The following is a 22,268-nucleotide window of genomic DNA, read 5'->3' as shown; positions in this document are numbered from 1 at the left end:
TACATTTGCTCTGAAACAGCCTGACAAAATGTTTTAGCGAGAAGATAGAAACTTTATGTAAATTACAATTTTCTGAAATGTAAATCACATTTCAGCTTACTGAAAACGTCTTTAACTTGTGGAAAAATCTAAATAAACATTTCAGTCAACCCATCATCGTAACAATGTTGTGTGTTGACCTAGTGGCTTAAGCGCTCAACTCAACGGTCTCTGTTCGAATCACGGCATTGCACCAATGGAAGTTTCTCTATATATGCATCATTAATCTTGCTCTTACGGTGAAGGAAAACATCGTGAGGAATCAGCCTTGCGATTCTGTAACTCACTTTTCGAACTCACAGCGGTTTTCGCAGCGCTCGCGCTCAAATCAGCCGTAAAGCAATCATTTTACGATTTGGCATTCTAATAAACAATAAACTACAAGCTCCCTCCTTATCAGAAATCGAAAAGTGAGTTACAGAATCGCAAGGCTGGCTTGTTAAATCCCGTAAAACTACGACATTGAGACTACATCAGATACAGTGAGGCCTGCTGATTGAAACGGATATAACACAGGATTATTTACTACATACACACTTAAAATATAACACTACAATTATTACACACACACACACGCATCAATAACACTTAAACATACAAAGTTTAGATCGTTGTAATTGTAGTTTAGCATAATTGCACCGCTATGAGTACAATTTTAATCGACAATTATAGATTTAATTGAAAACTCTAATTATGGCTATTAGTGACTTTACTGCGTTAAAAAATGAATCATCTTGCAATATTGATAATGTCAATGGTACGATATATCATAATATTCGGCTGTGTTTCTCCCACAAGACGTGCGTTGTGACCAAAATCCCAAATCAAATATAATTCAAAATTGAAAGAGAATTTTGCACGTGTTCAATGAACCTGAATCATTTATAAAAAGTTAAAAGTAACGAATTATAATATCTTTATATTAACTTTTTTAACTCCGTTTAAGATTGTACATTGTTTCTCAATAGCTAATCCGTGATAAGATACAAGTGATTGTAGAATAGTTACCTAGTCGCTAAAATGTTTCATAGTGTGCTGCGGTATAGAAATCAGATTTTAATTACTATATGTGGTAAGTAATTATTAATATTAAACCGTTATTCATTGGTTAGTTTATATTTCTTTATATAAGTAAACTGTGTGATTTTTTTTCTTTTTTTAGTGTCTAGTTTTTGTATGGTTTAGGGTGAAATAAATACTTCCAGCTTCTTCCTTTTGACCAAATTCAGCGAAGGGCTTGTCGAATTGTCAATCTCCAATGTCTTACTGATCGGCTTGATTCTCTCTCTACGCAGAGACATTGCGTCTCTTTGCGTATTCTATAAAGTGACCAGCCCATTTCTATTTAAGCCTTAGGGTGTTTAAAAGTGCATCTGTAAGTTTCGTTTTGTTACGAATTTCATCATTTTTTTTTATTTATTCTTCTATTTTTTCTATTTTATTTAGACTTTAAGATAAATAATTAACTCAAATTTACATCCACAAATAATAATATGCACTGTCCCCAAAACAGCGTAGAACGAACGAGAAGAACTGCCTTGAACCTCTTCGCCACGCCAAGGGCATTATTACAGTTTACTTACTTGACATTTGAATTAAAATAACAAAACGTTAACCTCAAGTAACAGAAGAATTAAGAATATGCATGCATTAAACCATTAATCAAATATGTCGTTTACTTAAACTGCAATAAACTAGGCATCAAGTTAATTACTGTAGTAATTTGTAAATAATTAATTTAATTGGGTAGAATTTTCAAAACAATTTTTTATATTCTCAGTATTAATTACAAATAAACAGAAAAATTATTCTAGCTGTAGTTATGTTTTGGTCCGGTCCGTGAAGCGTTATTGTTATTCAACAAATATATTTTTTTTTCTTACAATAAACTTCACAAAACGTCTTTAAGTCGTGGTAAAGAGAGTGCGACATTACATGAATTACAATCAGTGGCGGATACCAGCCATTAGATTACCAGCAGGCTGAGTAAGGTGCCTAGGGCTGCAGATTTTGAGGGCGATAAATTTGGGAACCGGATTTTTTTTGCTATCTCACAGAAATCAAAAAGATCTACATGCCATTTTCTGATGTTATACAGATAGAAGTCTGCAACAAATTCTGCCAATGACTTTCCCTTCTAACTAGTTATTGTACATTCGGTGTAGCAAACTTCAATATTCTAGAGTAAACAGCTAGTTCGCCGCCCCCCAACCAGTACTCGACCTCTGCGCCCTCAGCTTTCACTTTGTACGAGTGAAAAGAACGAAATTGCAGAAAATGTATTTCCCTCATATCAACCCATAGAGACATATAATTCCGACTACAGGTTGGAGCCTGCGAACTGGATGGTTTGTGTATAATTTTGTGCTCAAATATCAGATCCAAAAATGTTTTTTCGTGCAATTTCAATGAAATTGTTGGATTGTAAAATAATCTAGGACATAAGAATAGTAGAAGCAAAGGCGGCAAAAAATACACAGCTTAGCCTTAAAAATATGTAAATCCACCACTAATTACAATATATCAAACAATATTATGTTGACTTAATTTTCTACAATATTAGTGAGTAGCTTACACTAACATAATGTTTATTTACAGTCATAGTATTCTATAATGTTTTGATACTATGTTCGTGTTTCCGAGAATAAATAATTATATTTTTAATTATTATTTATTTATAAAATTATTTGTCATGAGGTAGACAAATTTAACCAGTAGTTACATGTAACCGTCATGCGTTTAGACATGGCGTGCTCAATGAATTTGAAACAATATAAAAAGCCTATCTACCTGTCGTATTTCTCGAACATATTGTATTAAATTCAAAATTTGCTAACATTTGTTCTCAGTGCATCGTTTTTTTAAAAGAAATAGTGTTTTCTTATCTTTACTTTACCTCGGGGATTTGAATGAATGGGTAATTATATCACATGGTGTGTGAAATTTCACTGTTAGGTCAAAACCAAAGTTCGAAAACCAAAGTCTGTACTATCACATCAGCTATTTCTTGGTAATTGTGGCCTGGAGAGCAAATGTCTAAGAGCATTCTGTATTTCAACTTTGATTAACCCTGATGTAAACAAATCGTATTGTTCCCATGGTAACGTAAGTTCGTGATCCTAATTTATTCCTTTTGCTGATAAAACCTAAACGATTGTTTTTATTTTAATTATAATTATTTGCTTCAAGCAGGCATGTACGCCATTTGCAAAGAGGCTGTAAATGTAAATAGTACGTAGTGTTACTTATAATAATAATAAACGATATTTTTATTTTTATAAGAATTTCTGAATATTTTTTTTCATTAGTTTAAAAAATTGTTTAGATTAACTAGTAATCACTATACTTTAGAAAAGTGGTACATTTCCTAATAGAACACAAAATCTCTTACATATTATATCAAGTTAACATTGTAACCAACAAACGTAGTTCGTAGATAAATTCAATTCCGCAAGATTAATTCTATTTGATAATCTCGGTCATATTTTCAAGGATTTAAGATACTTACTAAGAATGTTAATAGACTGTAGATAAAGTGTTTATTTAACGAGATATACTTATTTTCTTTCTTAATACACCCAATTATCACGAAAATTATTGCAAACTTAAACCTATCTGTGCCTGGTTTCCATGGCGAACTCTCAGATTTTTATCTCTCTTACCTTATTACTCTACTTCTTCAAGAAAAGAGTTTAAGCTTTTATTTTATACGGAGAACAGGAATCACCCTTCTGTGCCTGAAACGTACGGTTTAGAGTCATGCTGGCGGCGTTCACAGTAAGTTATAATGCAGATAAATAAGATCAATGACTTAAGCATTAGGCATTGACACATTCTATAGATAGTGATTTTTCGGGAATGTGGTGTGTGAACCCCCTTGACTAAATCAAATTTACTTATTTTAAGATAATATTGTTACTAATACAATAATGGATTTTTGGAAGTTGTGATACCTGGTCGGTCCATGTTGGGCTGTGTCGCCTAGGTCTCTTTCCAATTTCCCGGTTACTAAGTATTTCAAGGATACCCTGATTCCGGACAATGTGATAGAAATATTGCAACACTCTCTTGAGATAAGAGATGATGCCTGGTGGCATGCAGTTTCTTTAGAACTGTCCAGGGCAACGTGTCTAGCACCATATATCGAAAGCGTCGATGCGGCGTCTACCTTCGATTTGTATGGTCCATGATTCATGGCCATCATCAGTGTTTTGACAGTGTATATTTTTGTCTCATTAAGTACAATCGATCTTTCTAGTTCCATCGCCGACTTTTCCATTCCAATACGCCATCTAATTTTGTCTTTCTAATCTAATTGTGCCTCCTGTGTTGGAAATATTTGCCCCTAAATATATAATGTCTATGAGTCTATTTATACCTGCAAAGCATTATATATTACATGATTATCTATACTAAAACGTGACAGATTATTCACCCTTTAAATTTTTCAGGGTATGTTGGTCATCTGCTCTGTGGCTATGGAATCAGTTGGACGGCGCCGATCATTCCGAAATTGGAGAACCCTGACGAATCTCCATTATCAAGACCACTTTCCGACATAGAAATGTCTTTGTTGGCATCTGTATTATATATTGCTGGGTTACCGGGTAACTAATTCCAAGTATTTTTAATAGTAGTTGTAGTTACAAAGATTATGTATATTTACTTATTATTAAAATAGAAATGTTAACATACCTATATAATTGGGATCTAAAAAGTTCCCTTGTCTTTCTGACAATTTCGGCGATTTAATATGGAATACATCTGTATTACATGTTAATCAATTTATCTAGGTGGATGACTAAGGGTAATATTCAGAGTTGACTTTGCGCCACCTATGGGTGAGATTAAGAAATGAGACTTAGCACGAACTCTGCCTTATTTCAAAATCCCTCGCGTTAATGTTTGTATTCAGAAACGCTTGAAGTTAAACTTGAAATTATTTTCTTACAGTTCTACACTCTCAAATTGATTTTATTGCATATATTTTTGCAACGAATATATTATTAAAATTTAAATGTCGTAGAAAAGTTTTCACTGAAGTCATAATAAAACGAATAGAAACCAGACTACGAGAAGTTTTTTTACAGCACAATACACGCGCTTAAGACATATGTATTTTTAATTCAACAGCTGTGCTGTCGATGAGCTGGTTCTCCAACTACAAAGGCCGAAAAGCAAGTTATGTTCTCTCGGCAATTTTTTACATCATCGGTTTCGCCATGTTGGGGTCAGCTACGAACTTCACGATGATGTTCATTGCTAGAATCATCAACACATTTGGATTTAGCATAGCAAATATGATAAACACCATTTATATTGGAGAAATAGCGTAAGTATAATTCAGATATTGCAAGATTTGACAGGGCAAGAAGATTTAGGTACCTTTCTGTTTTTGTATTGCCAATTGCATATTTTTTGTTCCTTTGTCACGAGGATAATTGTAATGTATATAGTTTATATTTTTGCTTATAATTTTCAATTCTATAGATCAAGCAACATTCGAGGGATCTTCCTGACGGGGCTTGGCGTTATACAAACATTGGGATCCCTAATATTATTCAGTGTTGGACCTTTCGTTTCCTACAGTATGGTCTCATATATTGGTGTTGCTATATCTGTAGTATATTTCCTGGCAGTTCTCTGCATACCCGAATCTCCTGTATATCTCGCTTTGAAAGGTATATTGTTTTTTATTTAATAAACAATGTAAGACAAACCAAATAAAATTAGGATGAAAATAAAATACATTTCTATATGAATAAAGAAAACTAAAATTATTTCATACGTAACTTTATAATAATAAATAATAGTTTAAAGGGTTGCTCTATAGACGAAAAATATGGCACAGAGCGCCCCACGCTTTTTCACAATAATACCAGTATTTTTTGTTCATTACCATTTTCAGCGTAAATTAGGAATTATTTTTCACTTTTTAGTTTGATGTGCTTTAAAAGCGTGATTTTGAGTTTTTTAAACTATTATTTATTTTTATTTTTTATTTAATTTTTTTTTTCGGATTATTGTATTGTCATCGATCTTTGACAGGTGCGCAAAATTTGAATAAAATCTGTCCGTTTAAAGTGGGACAAAATCGAGTCCGAAGGAGTCGGTTACATACATACATACATACATATATACAGGTGAAGCTAATATAAAGCGTGTAAAAATATATACGCAAAAGGTTTTTCGTAGGTCATTGCACCTCTTTTCGTAATATATTAAGAAAATCATTAGTTAATTGCTCTGTTTAAGGTGTGGTTTTATTTTGTCAGTATTTCGTTTTATAAAATGAATAAATGCGTTCAGTATAAAAGACCTGTTATCATGTAAAGCAATTAGCTTAGAGTTACAGATCTTTTTATCTCATCAGGGGGCTCAGTAGGGGCAATATTTGCTGGCCACGGTTTGGTACTACAAGTTTATTTAAGTTGGTTGTATGATGTGTGTATTATCTAATATTCCTTTATAAGTAAGGAAGATCGGCCTTTTCTACCAACGTAGTCAATTCTTCGTTGCCAAATATATCTGAATCCAAAAAAGTTGTCTTAACGGACGTGTTGATTATTGACGTAAAAAGAAAAAGCAGATGTTAAATGGTTGCATCAGATTCTTGCAAATATTTTAATTTAGACTCATTGTAATGTCGGCGGAGTCAGCAAGACCTTATGGCCGGATAGATAGCCCATATTTTCTGTCATTAATTTCTCTAAGAATCCCTCCCCCGTATGCGACAAGATATTCATAATTGTTCTATGTGCCTCGTACGAGATCGAATTATCTGCATAATTCGCCAATGCTAGCTATAACACAAATTATGCAGATGTTATTTTCCACCTTAACATAGAGGATGTGAGGAAATATTTTGAGAAACGAGAATGCCTTTGCTTTTGCTTATCAACATAATCTGTTTTGGCTTTGTATATTGTCTAAGTGTTTACTTTTATAATTATAAATAAATAAAACCTTATTCTTGCAGATGAAGACAAAAAATTAAGCCAAGTCCTTCAAATACTTGGTAGAGAATCCGAAATAAAAAACATAATGGAATTAAAGAATACTCAAGCCAAAACAAACAATTTAGAAGATTGGAAAGAATTGTTTACAATTAAATGCAACAGAAAAGCATTATTTATTACTGTAACTATAAGCGTATTGAACTATTTAAGTGGTATGTTAGTGGTTGTTTTTTTTTCGACATCGATTTTCAAAATGGCGGATTCATCGGTCCCGCCAAGTTTAGCTACTATTATCATTGGATGTACTCAATTGGTGGGGAGTATTATTGCTCCATTCTGTGTGGAAATATCTGGAAGGCGAATTTTGCTATTGGTTTCAACAGGTGTATGCTGTGTTAGTATGGTAAGTGCGAGTTTTATTAATTTATTAAAGAACACCAGTATATGTAATACATTTCCTACAGTATAAGGTACATGACGGTCACGGTGATACCCCCTATATATTAATCTGCCGCGCTTTAGTAAATCCCGAAATCCCCTCTTGGGCTCCCCTACCATTATTCACTCTATCCAAATAGAAGTATACTCCTAGAACTGACTGAAAATGAAATGAAACAAAATTTTAATTTTCACCCCATGGCGCATAAGCCAACCGACAGTCTGTACTGCAGCGTTATTCACTCTATCCAAATAGAAGTATACTCCTAGAACTGACTGAAAATGAAATGAAACAAAATTTTAATTTCCACCCCATGGCGCATAAGCCAACCGACAGTCTGTACTGCAGCGTTATTCACTCTATCCAAATAGAAGTATACTCCTAGAACTGACTGAAAATGAAATGAAACAAAATTTTAATTTCCACCCCATGGCGCATAAGCCAACCGACAGTCTGTACTGCAGCGTTATTCACTCTATCCAAATAGAAGTATACTCCTAGAACTGACTGAAAATGAAATGAAACAAAATTTTAATTTCCGCCCCATGGCGCGTAACCTCGAATCTCTCTGGACTCCAAATGTGTTTTAAGTTTGGAAGGCACATACTTATTATTAGCTAACTTGACATATGAGTCAGTCAGTGAATGGATCATGACGGATCAATAACCCAAGGTCGGCTGTTTTTAAAATTTAAATACTGCTATTTATTAAGTTCTTTATTGCGTCCATAATTAGAATCGCTTTTGAGAATTAGAGAGAAAGGGAAAGATTCAACATATACATTGATGGGATACAATTATTGTCGATATGTTTTCCGACCCAAGTCTTATGTCATTTGTTATTTAAACCTAATAAACTAAATCTTACCAGACTAAGAGCACATGCGGCCATTGAAATCAACAACAAGATTTTCCGGCCCGATCGATCTATAAATGTAGGCGCAATTAAACTGGACAACAATCTTGTAACACCAACTATTATTGTCGCTACATGGGGCTCCACAGATGACCCGGCTTGAGCAAAAATGGTTGTTGCGAAAAATAGTACAACAGCCACACCGCTCAATTGTTGAAATGCTCCCAGAGTAAATGTTATGAATAAGGACATCCTATTTGATTTTATTGTGAAGATTTCCATCCAATCCTGGATTTTTGTCGTCTCTTCTTGTTTTTTGAGAGCGTCCAAACTTTTCTTGACATCCTCGGAACGTCCCAGAAGACAGAGAGTCTTTGTAGCAGTTAATTCATTTTCTGTAAGTTTGAGGTTACTTTAAATAACTTAAATGCGACTACATTATTTCGCAGGCCCAATCGTGATCTACGGTCGTACGTACTAAAAACTACGTGAAAGATACTCTAAAGGTTAAGTTTTTTCCTGTGTCTATGGGTGGCGGTATCACTTAAAATCAGATGAGCTTTCTGCCCGTTTACCTTCTATTACATAATAAAATAGTTATGTAAATAATATAATTAATTTGCGTAAGAAGTGAAGAACAAAAAGTTCTAACTCCGGAACTGATGCACATGTGCGTATTTAGCACTCACTCGTGCGGTGAAGAAAAGTATCTTGAGGAAACCGGCACGCCTTACAGGACGGCGTGTGTCAGGCGCAGAAGTGGATCACCTACCTGCCTATTACAAAAAACAAATGATCTCAACACATAAACAGAAATCTAATACCCAAACCTTATAAGGTTAGGCGCTACTGTTTTTTTTTAAACAAGACATAAGAACATTCCTATTTTATGTAATTAATTACCTGACCATAACCAGAATAGGATGACACGTGAATATTGAAAACAACATTTACCTTTCATTGCATGATATATTGGGGATTCAGGTACGAAAAATAGCCCAAACACATGCAGTGTGGATATTGCCAGAGCTATGTACCCTGTAGTTACATACGAAACGTATGGCGCTACCGCATAAACGAGGAGAGTCCCCGATATCCCAATTATAGATGTCGAAGTTAAAAGAATCCCTCGAATATGGGTTGATCTGAAAAACAATATAAATCTACGTTAACACGTTCGTTGCATTACGAGATCTATCAGATCTCTTGCAGGACTTTCGGATTGTGCGTTGAACATAATCGTGTTTTTTCACTCCTTGCGGGAGGATCTAACTTGTAAAGTTCTTTAAGGATGAGCAGGACAAATATATTTGCAAATATATTTGCAATACATATTTGCTTCCTACTTAAAGCTGAATTCAAGGACATTAAAAAATAAATTAGAGATGGATTAGGTCCCTAACGCACAGTACTGTTATTGTTTTAATTCCTTGCGTTAGGAGATATGTCGGTACTCGTGAAATCGTACGCCTCGTAGACGCAAGAGATGGAGGATGGGATTTTTAGTGTTGTCCTAGAATCGACATTCAGGAAGTCGCGGGCACGTTTTGGAAACAACACTCGCGTATATACCAGCGTGTTGATTATTTTTGATAAACAATGAGTGATTTTAAAAGAAAAAAGTGTAAAAAATCTATTTTATTGGTGAGGTTTCTAACAAAAAATCAACGCCGGATTATACTGCTGCATCGTCCAGTAAAATATTTGTTTTGGAAAATGTTCAAATTTGCCCCCCATTGACTAATAATTACAGTGAATCTGATTATGAAATATTTAACGATAAACCTTTTTCGTTGGAGCACACGCAGTTAAACAGCACTGACGCTTCTAAAAAAAAACTAAATGAATTGTTACCATTTGCGCGTAATGTGCAAGCAATCAATGTGCTTACCACGTTTTAATGAAAAACACTTTGCATAATTAATAAAACTTTTAGAATCGATAACTGAGATATTATTTTATTCCCATCACTACTTACTACACATATTGAACTATCTTCGGTTGCGGTACGAGATACAATCGATATCTAATTTTTTTTTGGTATTTGTAGTTTATTCAAATGTCGTAACTGCGTGCGAACCTAGCAAAATATAAAGCAATTAGCTATCTTTCACCCACAAAAACTTCAAAATATATGTCATTGTTTTTTTGGAAGATATAAATTATTTTCAAAAGTGTATTTTTAGGAGACTGATTAGGTCTCAAACGCACCCAGGGATAGGCTTGTTACGAGATCTTTTAGGTCTCCATAGCACCAGCTGAAAGTTCTTTAAAAATGATGGCGCAGTGAACGTGTTAAGAATGTCTTACGTACTTCATTCAAATGACATTATTGTCATCAAAGTATAGGTGATAGATTTACCATGAGTCTTCCAAAGTGTTAAACGCTAAAGTCTACGAAAAATATATGACGTAACTCCTTTGGCGTTGCGTAGAGATGTGGGGTCACTCTGCATCTTCTACCGCATTTACCATGGAGAGTGTTCAGAGGAGTTGTTCGGATTAATACCTGCAGCTGAGTTTCATCATCGGACGTCGAGGCAGAATACTAAATTCCACCCGTATCACCTCGACGTCCGCCGTTCCATAACTGAGCGTCTTTCAAGGCAGTTTTTGCCGCGCACCACCACCATGTGGAACCAGCTGCCCACTGAACTATTTCCGAACCAATTTGACTTAAGGTCCTTCAATAAAAGAGCATACCAATTCTTAAAAGGCCGGCAACTCACTCGCGAGCCCTCTGGCAATAAGAGTGTCCATGGGCGGCGGTATCACTTAACATCAGGTGAACCTCCTGTCCGTTTGCCCCCTGTTCTATAAAAAAAAACTAGATTAGCTCCTGTTATTCTTCTGCTCATGCTATGCCTCTACTATGTCATGGTTGTAACGGTAAAACATTTTGTATATTACGAGTATATGAGCTCATCAAAATTATATATCTTTTTCTGTCAAAATTGCCACGGCACGGGGCAGATATTTTTGTAACAGGAGGGTAGATAATAATTAATCAACTGATTGTAAGAATTATTTCCTTTAAGTCTTATCAAAAATAAAGCTTTACTACGAATGCACGCTTAATAACTATCATATTTTAAAGTAAGTGAAAAGAAAAGTAAAAATTGAGTATGTTCTTCACATATAGGCGCTAAAAAAAACTTACGCAATTTCTCCAATATAAACAATATTTCCCACAGTAGTGATCCCCATACCAAGACCACTCATGACTCTGATCGCATACACCATGCCAATATTCTTTGTAGTCACCACCAAGATATAAGAGAGGATATTCAAGAAACCGCCAATGATCAAGCATGGTTTTCTTCCAATGAGATTCGCTAGTACCCCAGTTACGTATGGACCTAAAATTTATCAGCAGACTTCAAATTACTACGATATGTGTCGAATTAAGTGTCACGTACTAGGCTGACCAACCACGTAGTCCTGGAATGCGAGGCTGAGGCTAAACAACGTACAGAAATCCTCGGAGCAGTGAGGTCGCTCCGTAAAGCCATAGGCTTGTGCCCAGGAGACTTCTGTGCTTCTGGTAGGAGCTAGGCTGGCTAAATTAGCTAGGACGCACAACGGACCAATTATGTATCTGACCAAGTGTGTGTTGTTGAATGAGATACAAATTATACCCAACTTATTTTGTCTAACTCCTGGAGTGATTTTGCAGTGCGTGTAATTGTTATTTAATATTATGTAATATGATTTACCAGGGGCGGATCTACTTAGGGGTATTTTGGGCTGCAGCCCAGGGCCCCATGGATACAAAGGGCCCCCCTTATCTACTGAAAACAATAGGTGATATTTTTAACTAAAAAATATCGGAAATTTTAAAAAAATCCAATCATAATTTGGAATCCCTGAGATTAATCAACTCATGTGCAGATGCGCCTCAATCGAACGGAACGGGGTATTCCCCGTCGCTTGTTTTCGGTTGGTATATTTTTTTTTCGCGCCTATTACAGGGGACTTACCCGTAATAGCCCAGAGCCCCACAAATTCACGATCCGCCCATGTGATTTACGATAGACAAAGAGACGAAAGTCAAAAACAGGAAGAGTTTTTTCGTGGGTACTGTGCTCATAATAGCTTTTAGCTGTATCTCGCGTTAATTCAGTCGTAGCTTAATGTTTATACCTAGGGTACTTCGATATTTGGCGATCAATTCATGGAATATTCAAAACCATTGTAATGCGAACCAGTAGTTATTAGGTTAACCAGTGTAATAATAGGTAGATCAATAGAAATTGGGGAAAAATAAGTATCGCCTTCGTAGTAATTACCTACCTACCAAAGCACCAATATACAAAAGTGACCCCACCCAGGAAGCCTCTAAATCCGTGATTGGTTCTGGTAATGGATTATCCAAGACATCCTTCATTTTAGGTATAATTGGTGCAGACCAGCCAACGCTATATCCAACTATAATCTGGCCTATGTTCACTGAAATTTATTTATTTATTTACAAAGTTAGCAAGGGCTAACGGAGTGTGCGGAGTACACTCATACATTGATTGGTACATATTAAAAATAAAATTAAATACATGATTTAATTTGACAAACGCTTGTAACAAACATAACAAACACGAAGGAAAGACATTCATTCGTTCATAAAACTAAAGAAAAATAGATTTCAAAATGTGACAATACGGTACCTATACATTACTCATTATTACTTATCGTTACAAATATTAATCAGTATTGCCCTAGTGGCTTGATCGAGCTACCTAATATTTGGGGTTATATATTCAAACTCTGGCTGTGCACCAATAAACATTTCTATGTGCACACTTAAGACTCGTCCCGTGAAAGAAGACAACGTTAGGAAATCGGAATGCCTTAGATCTAAAATGTCGACGGCATGTGTCAGGCACAGAAGGTGGACCACCTACTTGCCTAGTAGAGAAAAGAATGATCACGAAACAGATAAAGACGTTAACCAAGGATTGTAGAGCCAGTGTTTAATAGAGATAAATGGGCTAATAAATACGTATAAGCGCAATTAATTTTTAAACTACTTTTGTTTTCCTGTCCTAAAAAAGAGAAAGAGTAAAGGCTGCTGATGTGTATTTCGGAACCAGTAACATCTGAGAGAACCACTAATCTAGCCACGGTCGCACAGTTCATTTACAAGATTGCTACAAGGGCTTGAGATAAAATCACTTTACGACACAATGAAGAAGACGAACGAAGACTGGCCAGCTCACGCTTTGTCACGTGACCATTTCTATACAAATTAGTTTGGCTTTAGTGGGTCCCCGTCTATCGGTGACTTCGTTTCAAACCACTGGTCTTAATTATTGCTTAGATGAGTTTGAGGGTGTACCGATAAGCTCTTTTACTTAATAGATATACTAAATAAAATGTTACTTACAACATGAAACAATCAATATCTGATATTTCAGATTTTCCATTTTAAATTTATTCCCAATTCCCTATATACTCGTAATTTCTGTCTTCCATTTAGACGAACGACAAAATGCACAGTCCTCAATTAATAATTTAACTTATCTATATAATAACATACAAAATAAGATGTAAGTGTTTGATAATTGATTGATGAAAATCTTGATATAATTATCAAATACATATCTTTTTTAGGGTCCCGTAGCTAACTTATTTCCCAGCTATATTGAACTAACCATTACGTGTATGTCCTTACACTTCTAAAGTGAGTGAAGATTAAAAAAAATATTTGCAGTTGATCGACCAACAAAATTGATGTTAACGAGATTTAGTCAGCATTTTTCAAAAATATATAACCTCAGTTGTACAAATACTATGAAAATAAATAGGTTTTTCTAGCGAATAGTGGTAAGAGCAACTCGCACAAAGCCACTTTTAATTATTGTACAGACTTTATTTGTTTGAGAAGTTAAGTAATACCCAGTATATATGTTTTTCTTCATTCGTTTTAAGCAATAATGTTGTACTATGTTTGTTATTATTTAAGTTAAATCTTTTTAAGGCTACATGCTAAGGATGTGTACACAGAGCAATAGACAATTTATAATCTACACTAGATAATATTGTAAAGTTTTTTATTAATAGAATTATATTAAATAGGTTTGACCAATGCCGAAAATAATGAAAATACTATTTGTTGATAAAGATCCGTAGATAAGTTTTCGTCTACGATCCGAAAAAGATAAGATTTTGCGATAATCAAATGTCACAATGTCACATTGTCTAATGTCAAAATGCTACATTTACAGCTCGCGTACTAATGTCTTAAAAACAAATGTATCTTTGAAAATAAGAATGGTATTTTTCCTTCATTTCAAAGCCACAGAAATCGTACGAAATAATTTTGATTTGGAAGTAATTTTAAAGATCCAAGATGTACGGTTCCTGGCTCATAAAATAATGATAATAATGAGGTGCTTAAAATAATAGAGAAAAATATTTATTCTATATTTACCACTCGCGTACAACAATAGAATTTATGCGAAATAATTAAATGCTAATTGCTATGAAACAAATGTTAAATGAAAGTAAAGTATATGTTGAAGAGAGTGCCTCTGCCTCGGTCTGGAAATACTCTTGGAGTGTAATTCCGACGATTTAGATAATCGCCACGCTTAGAAAACTAACAAAGTTCAGCAAAATGTACACTGTACACTGTGCAGCCTTGGCTCGCCACAATAACTATTTTCATTGATTACTATAGAAAGTATTTAGCTGTGTAAACAGCGATTTAGTTGACGATCGCAGGTGGCATAACTTAGTAACGGTAATCCGAGACAAATATACCATTTGTACGACAATACTGAGACATTATACCCTCGAACACGTAATCTCAGTCGCTTAGCTTCACCAAGGTAGTGATTTACGGAGCCTTTACACGATGTCCACTCCTTATTTCAACTATGTGTTTGCGTGTTGTTCCCACGAGAATGTAAGTGCGTGCTCCTATTTCACCATGCCTCCTGCTGATAGAGGACAACTCTTTGTTTTTAATTTATGTTATTATTATTAATTACTTAAGATGTCATGTGGAACATGGTTTAATGGTAGCAGCTCCTTACAAACGTTGTGTAAAAAGAAAATGGCGATTAAAAAGAGTGGCGGAGAGTTTATTGCCAGTTCTTCTCTTCCGTTCTACGCCCTTGATTTGAGAACTGGCACTAAATGTAAAATTAGAAGCATTAATATTATGTATTTCTTTACTGACAAGTCATAAGTGTACAATGTGTTACCATTATGATTAAATGATTTTTGAATTTGAATTTAAGTTTTAAATCCTAAAATGTTTACTGTTGTCGCCAACCCCCACGACACCTCAGAGACTCAGGCCTGCACAGGATTATACGTTTAGATGTTCGTTTGAGAACACCCGTGCAGTAACCAAAGTACCTCGGTGCGGCTTTGAATACCGGTGGGGTTTGACTTCGTACGTACTACTGTTCTAGCCAATCCCGACGTCGCCTCAGAGACTCGGGCCTGCACGGGATTAGACGTTTAGATGTTCGTTTGAGAACACCCGTGCAGTAACCAAAGTAACCTCGGCGCGGCTTTGAATACCGGTGGGGTTTGACTTCGTACGTACTACTATTGTAGCCAATCCCGACGTCGCCTCAGAGACTCGGGCCTGCACGGGATTAGACGTTTAGATGTTCGTTTGAGAACACCCGTGCAGTAACCAAAGTAACCTCGGCGCGGCTTTGAATACCGGTGGGGTTTGACTACGTACGTTTTGTCAAGACGGTTCGACGTATCGCTGGCACCGCCTCAACCCACGCACCCCTGCTAGTGCGTAATTGTAGGATGTTGTCTTGAAATGAAACTGCGCCTTGTTCTTGTTTCTTGCTTCGCCGATTATTCTTGGGTCCCAGTTCGTTGCGGAGGAAAAAGAGGATTTTGCGTAGATCTCGCCGAGCTTAAGTACATCGACAGTATACCGCGACGAGAGCTGCGCTTACAGCCATCTGTGCGCGTATACCGCGACGAGAGCTACGCGACCCTTTTATTCGGCGAAGCATATAATTAATTTATTTAACTATATTTTTCTTAACATATTTTTACCTAACTTATTTATATATACTTAATTTCTACTTATGAGCTACTAACAATATTCTTATTTTTCTTATAGCTCATATCTACTTAATTTATATTGTATATATAGTCACTAACACTAACTTATAATAATCTATTCCTATTTATACATATGAGTCGCCAACATTTACTATCATCATGTGTCTATGTACTCAGGTTATTATAGCTATCAGCGGTAAAGTGCGTTGGTAACTTAAATATCTCTGCTGGTTCCTGTCATTCGTTTTATTTATTTTTTTTATTTATTGGTTTATACGTAGTACGATACAAAACTTTCGAATTCTTTGCGAATATAACGGAATAAACAGTACCTACGTATCCGGATATATTCGCTAGTGGGCTGATCAATTCTAAGGAAAGCATTGTTACGTGCCTATGTCATACCTAATCCGCTGTTAATCTGGTAATTTTTTTGCTTAAATAATAAAATAAGCAAAGGTTTTCTAGTAATTTTATTCTATTTTATATATTTTTTTATTGTGTTTTATTCTTTTTTTTTATAACATTTATGTTTACCATAATTGTCATATCACTGTAAATATAACATTATGTATGATATATTATATTTTGCTTTACAAATCAAGAATATTAATCAGTTTTACGAAACGTTTGTGTACATGTTTCTGTAAGTTAGATAGAGATAATGACGTACTTAAATAATTACAAAATTTTAGGATGTTAATTCTAAGTGCACTTAAGATATAGATACAATGTAACTTAGAGTCACGTATTAAAGTAAAATGTAGGTATTATTTTAACGAGCAAAACTGTGTGAAAGTTAGATAAATGTACATAATACCCAGGTTTAGGACTCTGTCACCACAGTCCAAACTTCGGACGGAGTTAAATTGCCAATCAGACACACAATGCCGACATATCTCTTGGATAGGGACGTATTCTCGTTACTACATCATTTAGTGGTATAACCGTCAAATCTACTGTTTATATCATCAAACTATTAAAACCTTGAAAGAAATCGTTAATTTCGTTGTTTTGATCTTCTAAATATTCAACATATGCATGCAAATAATGTGTATACTGTAATTTAAAAAACTACAAAAATAAAGTATACATCCATATACCTCCTTTGAAAAAAATATACATATTAATACATTTGAAAATAAATTAATTTGAGGCTAATATTGAGAATATTATATTAGTGCATGAATAGGTACGTTTGTAAAATACACAGCAATATATCCAATTTCACGCAAGAATAAACTTTGATAGTAGTTTCGAAGTTATGTTCAAATACAGAATTTTTAGTGTCTCGCAGACGCCTCGGGGACTACCTGACTTTGGAAGTTTATTTTTTCGCAATATAAAACGTACCTATATTAAGTTCTTGATTAGCAGTTTTGTAATTTAAATAACAAACACTACTACAACTATATGTCTTAATTCGTTTATTTCTCTAAATACAAAAATATTGTTCTATTAACAATAAAAATATATTTATAAAAAGTGTTCATCAATCGCAATGCAACTCAAAACGTAACCTCATGGTGGTATCGTCATAATTAATTTTCCAGTTGATAAGTTATAAACTTAACTATCAAAACGAGATCATGTTTTATCGTTTATGTCCAGGGTTTCCAGGACAATAGCAGGACTTAGGATCTCTTCCAGGACCTCCACCGCTACCTCCACCGCTACCTCCACCACCTTGTACAACATTCTTCATTTGCTGCATAAGATCGTTTATTTGATTCGTCAACTGACCGACTGTATTACACATTTGTTCCAACGCCGGCAATGGGTCTGACGATTGACCTAAATCTCCAGGAGGTAACGAGCATCCTGAAGGGCAGGATGGAGGGCTCTCCGGTCTGGGTGGTATCTGATGTGGTAAAACCGCCCCAGCTCTCAATGGAACACTAGTTTCTTTGCATGACTGACCGCATGAAATACCAGTCTTTTCTCTTCCTGGTTGGTTAGATCCCTTGCTATTTTCCTTACATTCTTTACCGCATTGGCCTAAAGGACAACTCGAGCCAGCCCCTGTATTTCTCATATTGCCTCCTTTTTGACCTTGTTGTTTATTAATCGGACAGCCGGTGTTGTCGCATTTGGGTGTTATATTAGCGGGGCACTGTAAGTTTGTGCAGCTGTATGGCTCATCCGAGCGGTATTCTTTTGGGAGCGAGCTGTTGCAATCTGGACAAGGACAGTTTACGAGAATGATACCAGCTTTGATGTCCTTAATCTTACCGGGTGTGTAGTTGAGGCAGGCGTAGTGAACCCAACACTGACAAAAGCCCTGGCATTGTAAACCATTCTTTCGGGTTACTGGTCCCAGGCATATTTTGCATGGGTTTTTTATTTTCTTACAGGGTTTTGACATGGCGTAGTTTATTACATTAGCTCGAGAGATAATCCTTATACATGTTTGTTTTTTTATTTAATTTATTAATATTGTACATTATGCATGATGAATTTAAAGTCAGTTTGAGGGTGTGAAATATGTCATTCCAGCCCAAGTAATAAAAATCATAGAGATCTTTTTATCATAGAATGACAGAACATGAACAGAGTATATACAGTCCACTCCCGTTTTTAATTACATATTAGGTACAGTGAATTAACAAGATTAAAAATAAGAGCAAACCCTTCTTTAATAGGCCGGAAACGCACCCACTAACACGGACATGGGCTGCCTTTTATGGCTATACCGTAGACTCGTTTGTTCCATCATATAAAAAATATAAAGGTAGCTAATGTTCCTGTATATTCTCATCTGTTCCCATTATTTGCTGTAGGTTAATTGGAAAGCGTAACGAGAATTATAAAATTATAATACATTATAGTTAATTTTAATATAAATTTAGCATCCCTTTTCGCGAAAATATTCTTTCGTTCTACAGTTACCAGTAATATCTACGTCATCGAGCTATAGACGTTATCCATATTCTTAGAACCTGCCTTGCGATGCTGTAACTCACTTTTCGAACTCACACAGCGGTTTTCGCATCGGCGGTCGCTCTCAAATCAGTCGTGAAGCAGTCATTATATGATTTGGCATTCTGATAAACAATAAACTACAAGCTCCCACCTTTTCAGAATGCCAAATCATAAAATGACTGCTTCACGACTGATTTGAGAGCGACCGCCGATGCGAAAACCGCTATGAATTCGAAAAGTGAGTTACAGAATCGCAAGGCTGGGGAACAAAAGCTGTCGTGGGATTTCAGGTCGCAGAGCTAAAAAGTCATTATAATTCAAGTCTTCTTTTTTTATATATTTTATATCTATTATTTCAGATTGCATTCTTTGCAAACTCAAAATAAGTATAGGATTAAAATACCCATTTCTCCAATTCCAGTTTCATTGCTTTTCGAGCGTTTTTATATTAAAAAAAATAATGAAACAATTATTTAAGTAGTAAGGTTTCCTGTAATTATTATTAAAGTTTATTGCTTTCAATCATTTTAAACATCAGCTCTCTGAGCTGGCATGAAAGTCTTCCAACAGTTTTGCACATTTCATCAAGGCTTACAATCAGCTCTTTTTGGTTTGACGCAGTAGGTAACTTTGAATCGCTTGATGATGCCCGTCGAGGGACACATTTTACATCTGAAAAAATAATAATCGGTGCCAATGTCGTAAGATCTTTCACATTCATTTGCTGATTGTTATTACGTAGAGAAGTATTCTAAAAGAATCGGTTAACTCGCCTTTCTGTTTGACGAATTGTCAATTTTGAAACTAGCTTAAAAACAGATCCAAACTATTTGAAAATATGTACCCTGTTTAGTATGCTTGTATTTGCTTCGATACATAGCGTATAATTTAAAAAATAATGTAATTGTTTCGAGATTCACGGAAGGTCTTTAAAAAATAATCAAAAAAACGTAGAAATTGTCTTGCCCAATGCTAATGAACCTATAAATACCCAAGCAATACTTACTAATGCCACTGTCAGAAGATGACGATTCCAATGCGGACGTAGAATGTGTTCTTTTCTTTGCACAACAAGGTCCACAACGCGAGGGTTCTGGCGAAATTTTTGGAGATGTTTGTTTCGAACGAAATGTTTTATTTGGCGGGCAAGCCATAAATAATTGGGGGGAGGTGGAACCTGTCGTTGTTCTTGGCGATAAAGTTATATCAGAGGATGTCAGTGACACATCATCAGATTTCATCCCACAAGATGTGTGAGACACGGGCATGGCATCCCTGGTATATGGAAGTGCATATTGCGGTGGGTAGGGTATAGGCTTTGCAGACGGTCCAGATGCAGATGTGCATGTTTTCTTAGCTGCACAACACTTCTGTGCGTCAGGTGCATCACAATCGGGACACGGGCAGGTTATTTTAACATGGCCATCTTTCACATCCTTTATTTTACCTGGACTAAAATCTAAGCACTTATAATGCGCCCATTTCTGACAAGCACCCTTGCACTGCATTCCTTTCTTCTTATTGACCGTTTCGTAACATATTTTGCATGGGTTTTTCACCCTTCCACCTTTCATGTTTCTATAGCAAAATTAAAAAACTTTAACGTAGGCATTCTGTAGTATCATGGCTTTGATATGTAAGAATTTCAAGTATTTGGTTCAATTTAGGTCAGTGTGATTTTTCTTAAAATCATTTTACCATTTTTATGACAATTATACCGTGCATGCTCTAGCCAAAAAGTGAAAAAACATTAAGTCAAAAAAATTATTTTAGCTATGATAAAAATAAAAGTAGACAAACTATTTCTTTCTTCATCTACGATTTATGGTCTAAAAACAGGCAATAACCGTAGATAGAGTATAGAACTAGATGAACTTCTAAAATAACAATAATAACTAAAGAGAGAAGGCATTAACGTGAAATACTTAAGTGCGAGCGAAACAGAGTATCACTTTTTCTGTCTCTATTTGCGTATCGGGTTTTATTTGTATGCCACCGAGCCCTTGGTGGCAAACAAGTTTTCACTGCTTACTGATAAATCTGTGAAACCCAAGTCAAACCCATATTTTAAGAATGTATCCTTTAAGAAGTGTATTTAAAGTAAGACATGGTGAATTGTATATTGTATATTTATATATTTGCATAATTGGCTGTAAAAGCCGTAGTGAACGTAAAGAGCCTAACATAACCTTTCATCGGTAAGTAGCTTATATTGTCAATAACTTTGTTTAAGAATTATTCGTTCGAATGTGTATTTTGGTCAATAAGAAGCAATTTTCAATGAATTAAAACTGTAAATACGACAATTCCAAACATATTCATATTTAATATAAACATAATATTTCAGTGGTAAGCGACAAAATTGCGAATCATGTTACCTACGTCAGTTAGTTGCCACACTTCGTGTCTTTTGTAAATAGTTGGATTATAACTCGGGGCTACCAGCACTTGAATAAATTTTCCACATTTTTCAGTTTTCCGAATGAACCGTATTTAAATAATAAATGGACTGAGTGTACGGGTAGATTAAACTGGCATCCAACTCAAAACGCGCGGATATGCAATACACTTTGAAATGAGTTGTTTTCAAAAGAAAAAAAATACGATTTTTTTACAACCACATGCGATACCTACACTTTTTATACACGTAAGTAGTTAACTCTTGCAATATTAGTGTACATGAAACACAATTGCTGTTCTGTTTTAACAATAACACTAACTTTTTTTCCCAGAAATGAAATATGAATAGCGCTAGTTTATTATATTATGTTGTGGGGGTATTTCTTATGGAAAAGTTACCCCACAAAACAGGGAAAATTTTTCTCATGGTAATAATAGTGGTATATAGATATTATACATTATGAAGTTATGTCGATCATTCGCTATCTCACACGCTGTACGCTGATGCCTGGTCTATACCATAGTCCGTCTACGGAAATAACCCTTTTAAATAATAATTCGAAATACCTTATCTGAAGGTCTACATTTCTAGGATCTATCAACATAACAACAA

General features: G+C 35.2%; 3 protein-coding genes and 1 long non-coding RNA gene across 4 annotated transcripts; 1 reads left to right on the top strand and 3 right to left on the bottom strand.

Moving 5' to 3' along the window:
* Nucleotides 1–831: 831 nt before the first annotated feature.
* On the top strand, nt 832–7,468 carry LOC125063584 (facilitated trehalose transporter Tret1-like). The gene is made up of 5 exons (XM_047670090.1): nt 832–1,111; nt 4,491–4,646; nt 5,173–5,371; nt 5,530–5,720; nt 7,019–7,468. Exons 1-5 carry the CDS (start codon nt 1,060–1,062, stop codon nt 7,465–7,467), a joined length of 1,047 nt encoding a protein of 348 aa, XP_047526046.1. The 5' UTR covers nt 832–1,059; the 3' UTR covers nt 7,468.
* A 167-nt stretch (nt 7,469–7,635) lies between these two features.
* Nucleotides 7,636–13,760, bottom strand: LOC125063120 (facilitated trehalose transporter Tret1-like). Its single transcript, XM_047669347.1, has 6 exons — nt 13,674–13,760; nt 12,587–12,742; nt 11,454–11,652; nt 9,248–9,438; nt 8,306–8,688; nt 7,636–7,944 (listed from the first exon to the last, which is right to left on the bottom strand). Exons 1-6 carry the CDS (start codon nt 13,711–13,713, stop codon nt 7,819–7,821), a joined length of 1,095 nt encoding a protein of 364 aa, XP_047525303.1. The 5' UTR covers nt 13,714–13,760; the 3' UTR covers nt 7,636–7,818.
* Nucleotides 13,761–17,874: 4,114 nt separating this feature from the next.
* LOC125063658 lies at nt 17,875–19,128 on the bottom strand. Its single transcript, XM_047670219.1, has one exon. The coding sequence runs from the start codon at nt 18,696–18,698 to the stop codon at nt 17,928–17,930; it is 771 nt and encodes a 256-aa protein (XP_047526175.1). The 5' UTR covers nt 18,699–19,128; the 3' UTR covers nt 17,875–17,927.
* A 599-nt stretch (nt 19,129–19,727) lies between these two features.
* On the bottom strand, nt 19,728–21,409 carry LOC125063642. Its single transcript, XR_007119547.1, has 2 exons — nt 20,262–21,409; nt 19,728–19,927 (listed from the first exon to the last, which is right to left on the bottom strand). It is a non-coding gene; the product is annotated as an uncharacterized LOC125063642 (long non-coding RNA).
* Nucleotides 21,410–22,268: the final 859 nt, after the last annotated feature.

Source organism: Pieris napi, chromosome 3 (assembly GCF_905475465.1).
Source record: "Pieris napi chromosome 3, ilPieNapi1.2, whole genome shotgun sequence".
In the NCBI taxonomy this organism is placed as follows: domain Eukaryota; kingdom Metazoa; phylum Arthropoda; class Insecta; order Lepidoptera; family Pieridae; genus Pieris; species Pieris napi.
This window is presented reverse-complemented; position numbering and strand designations above follow the sequence as displayed.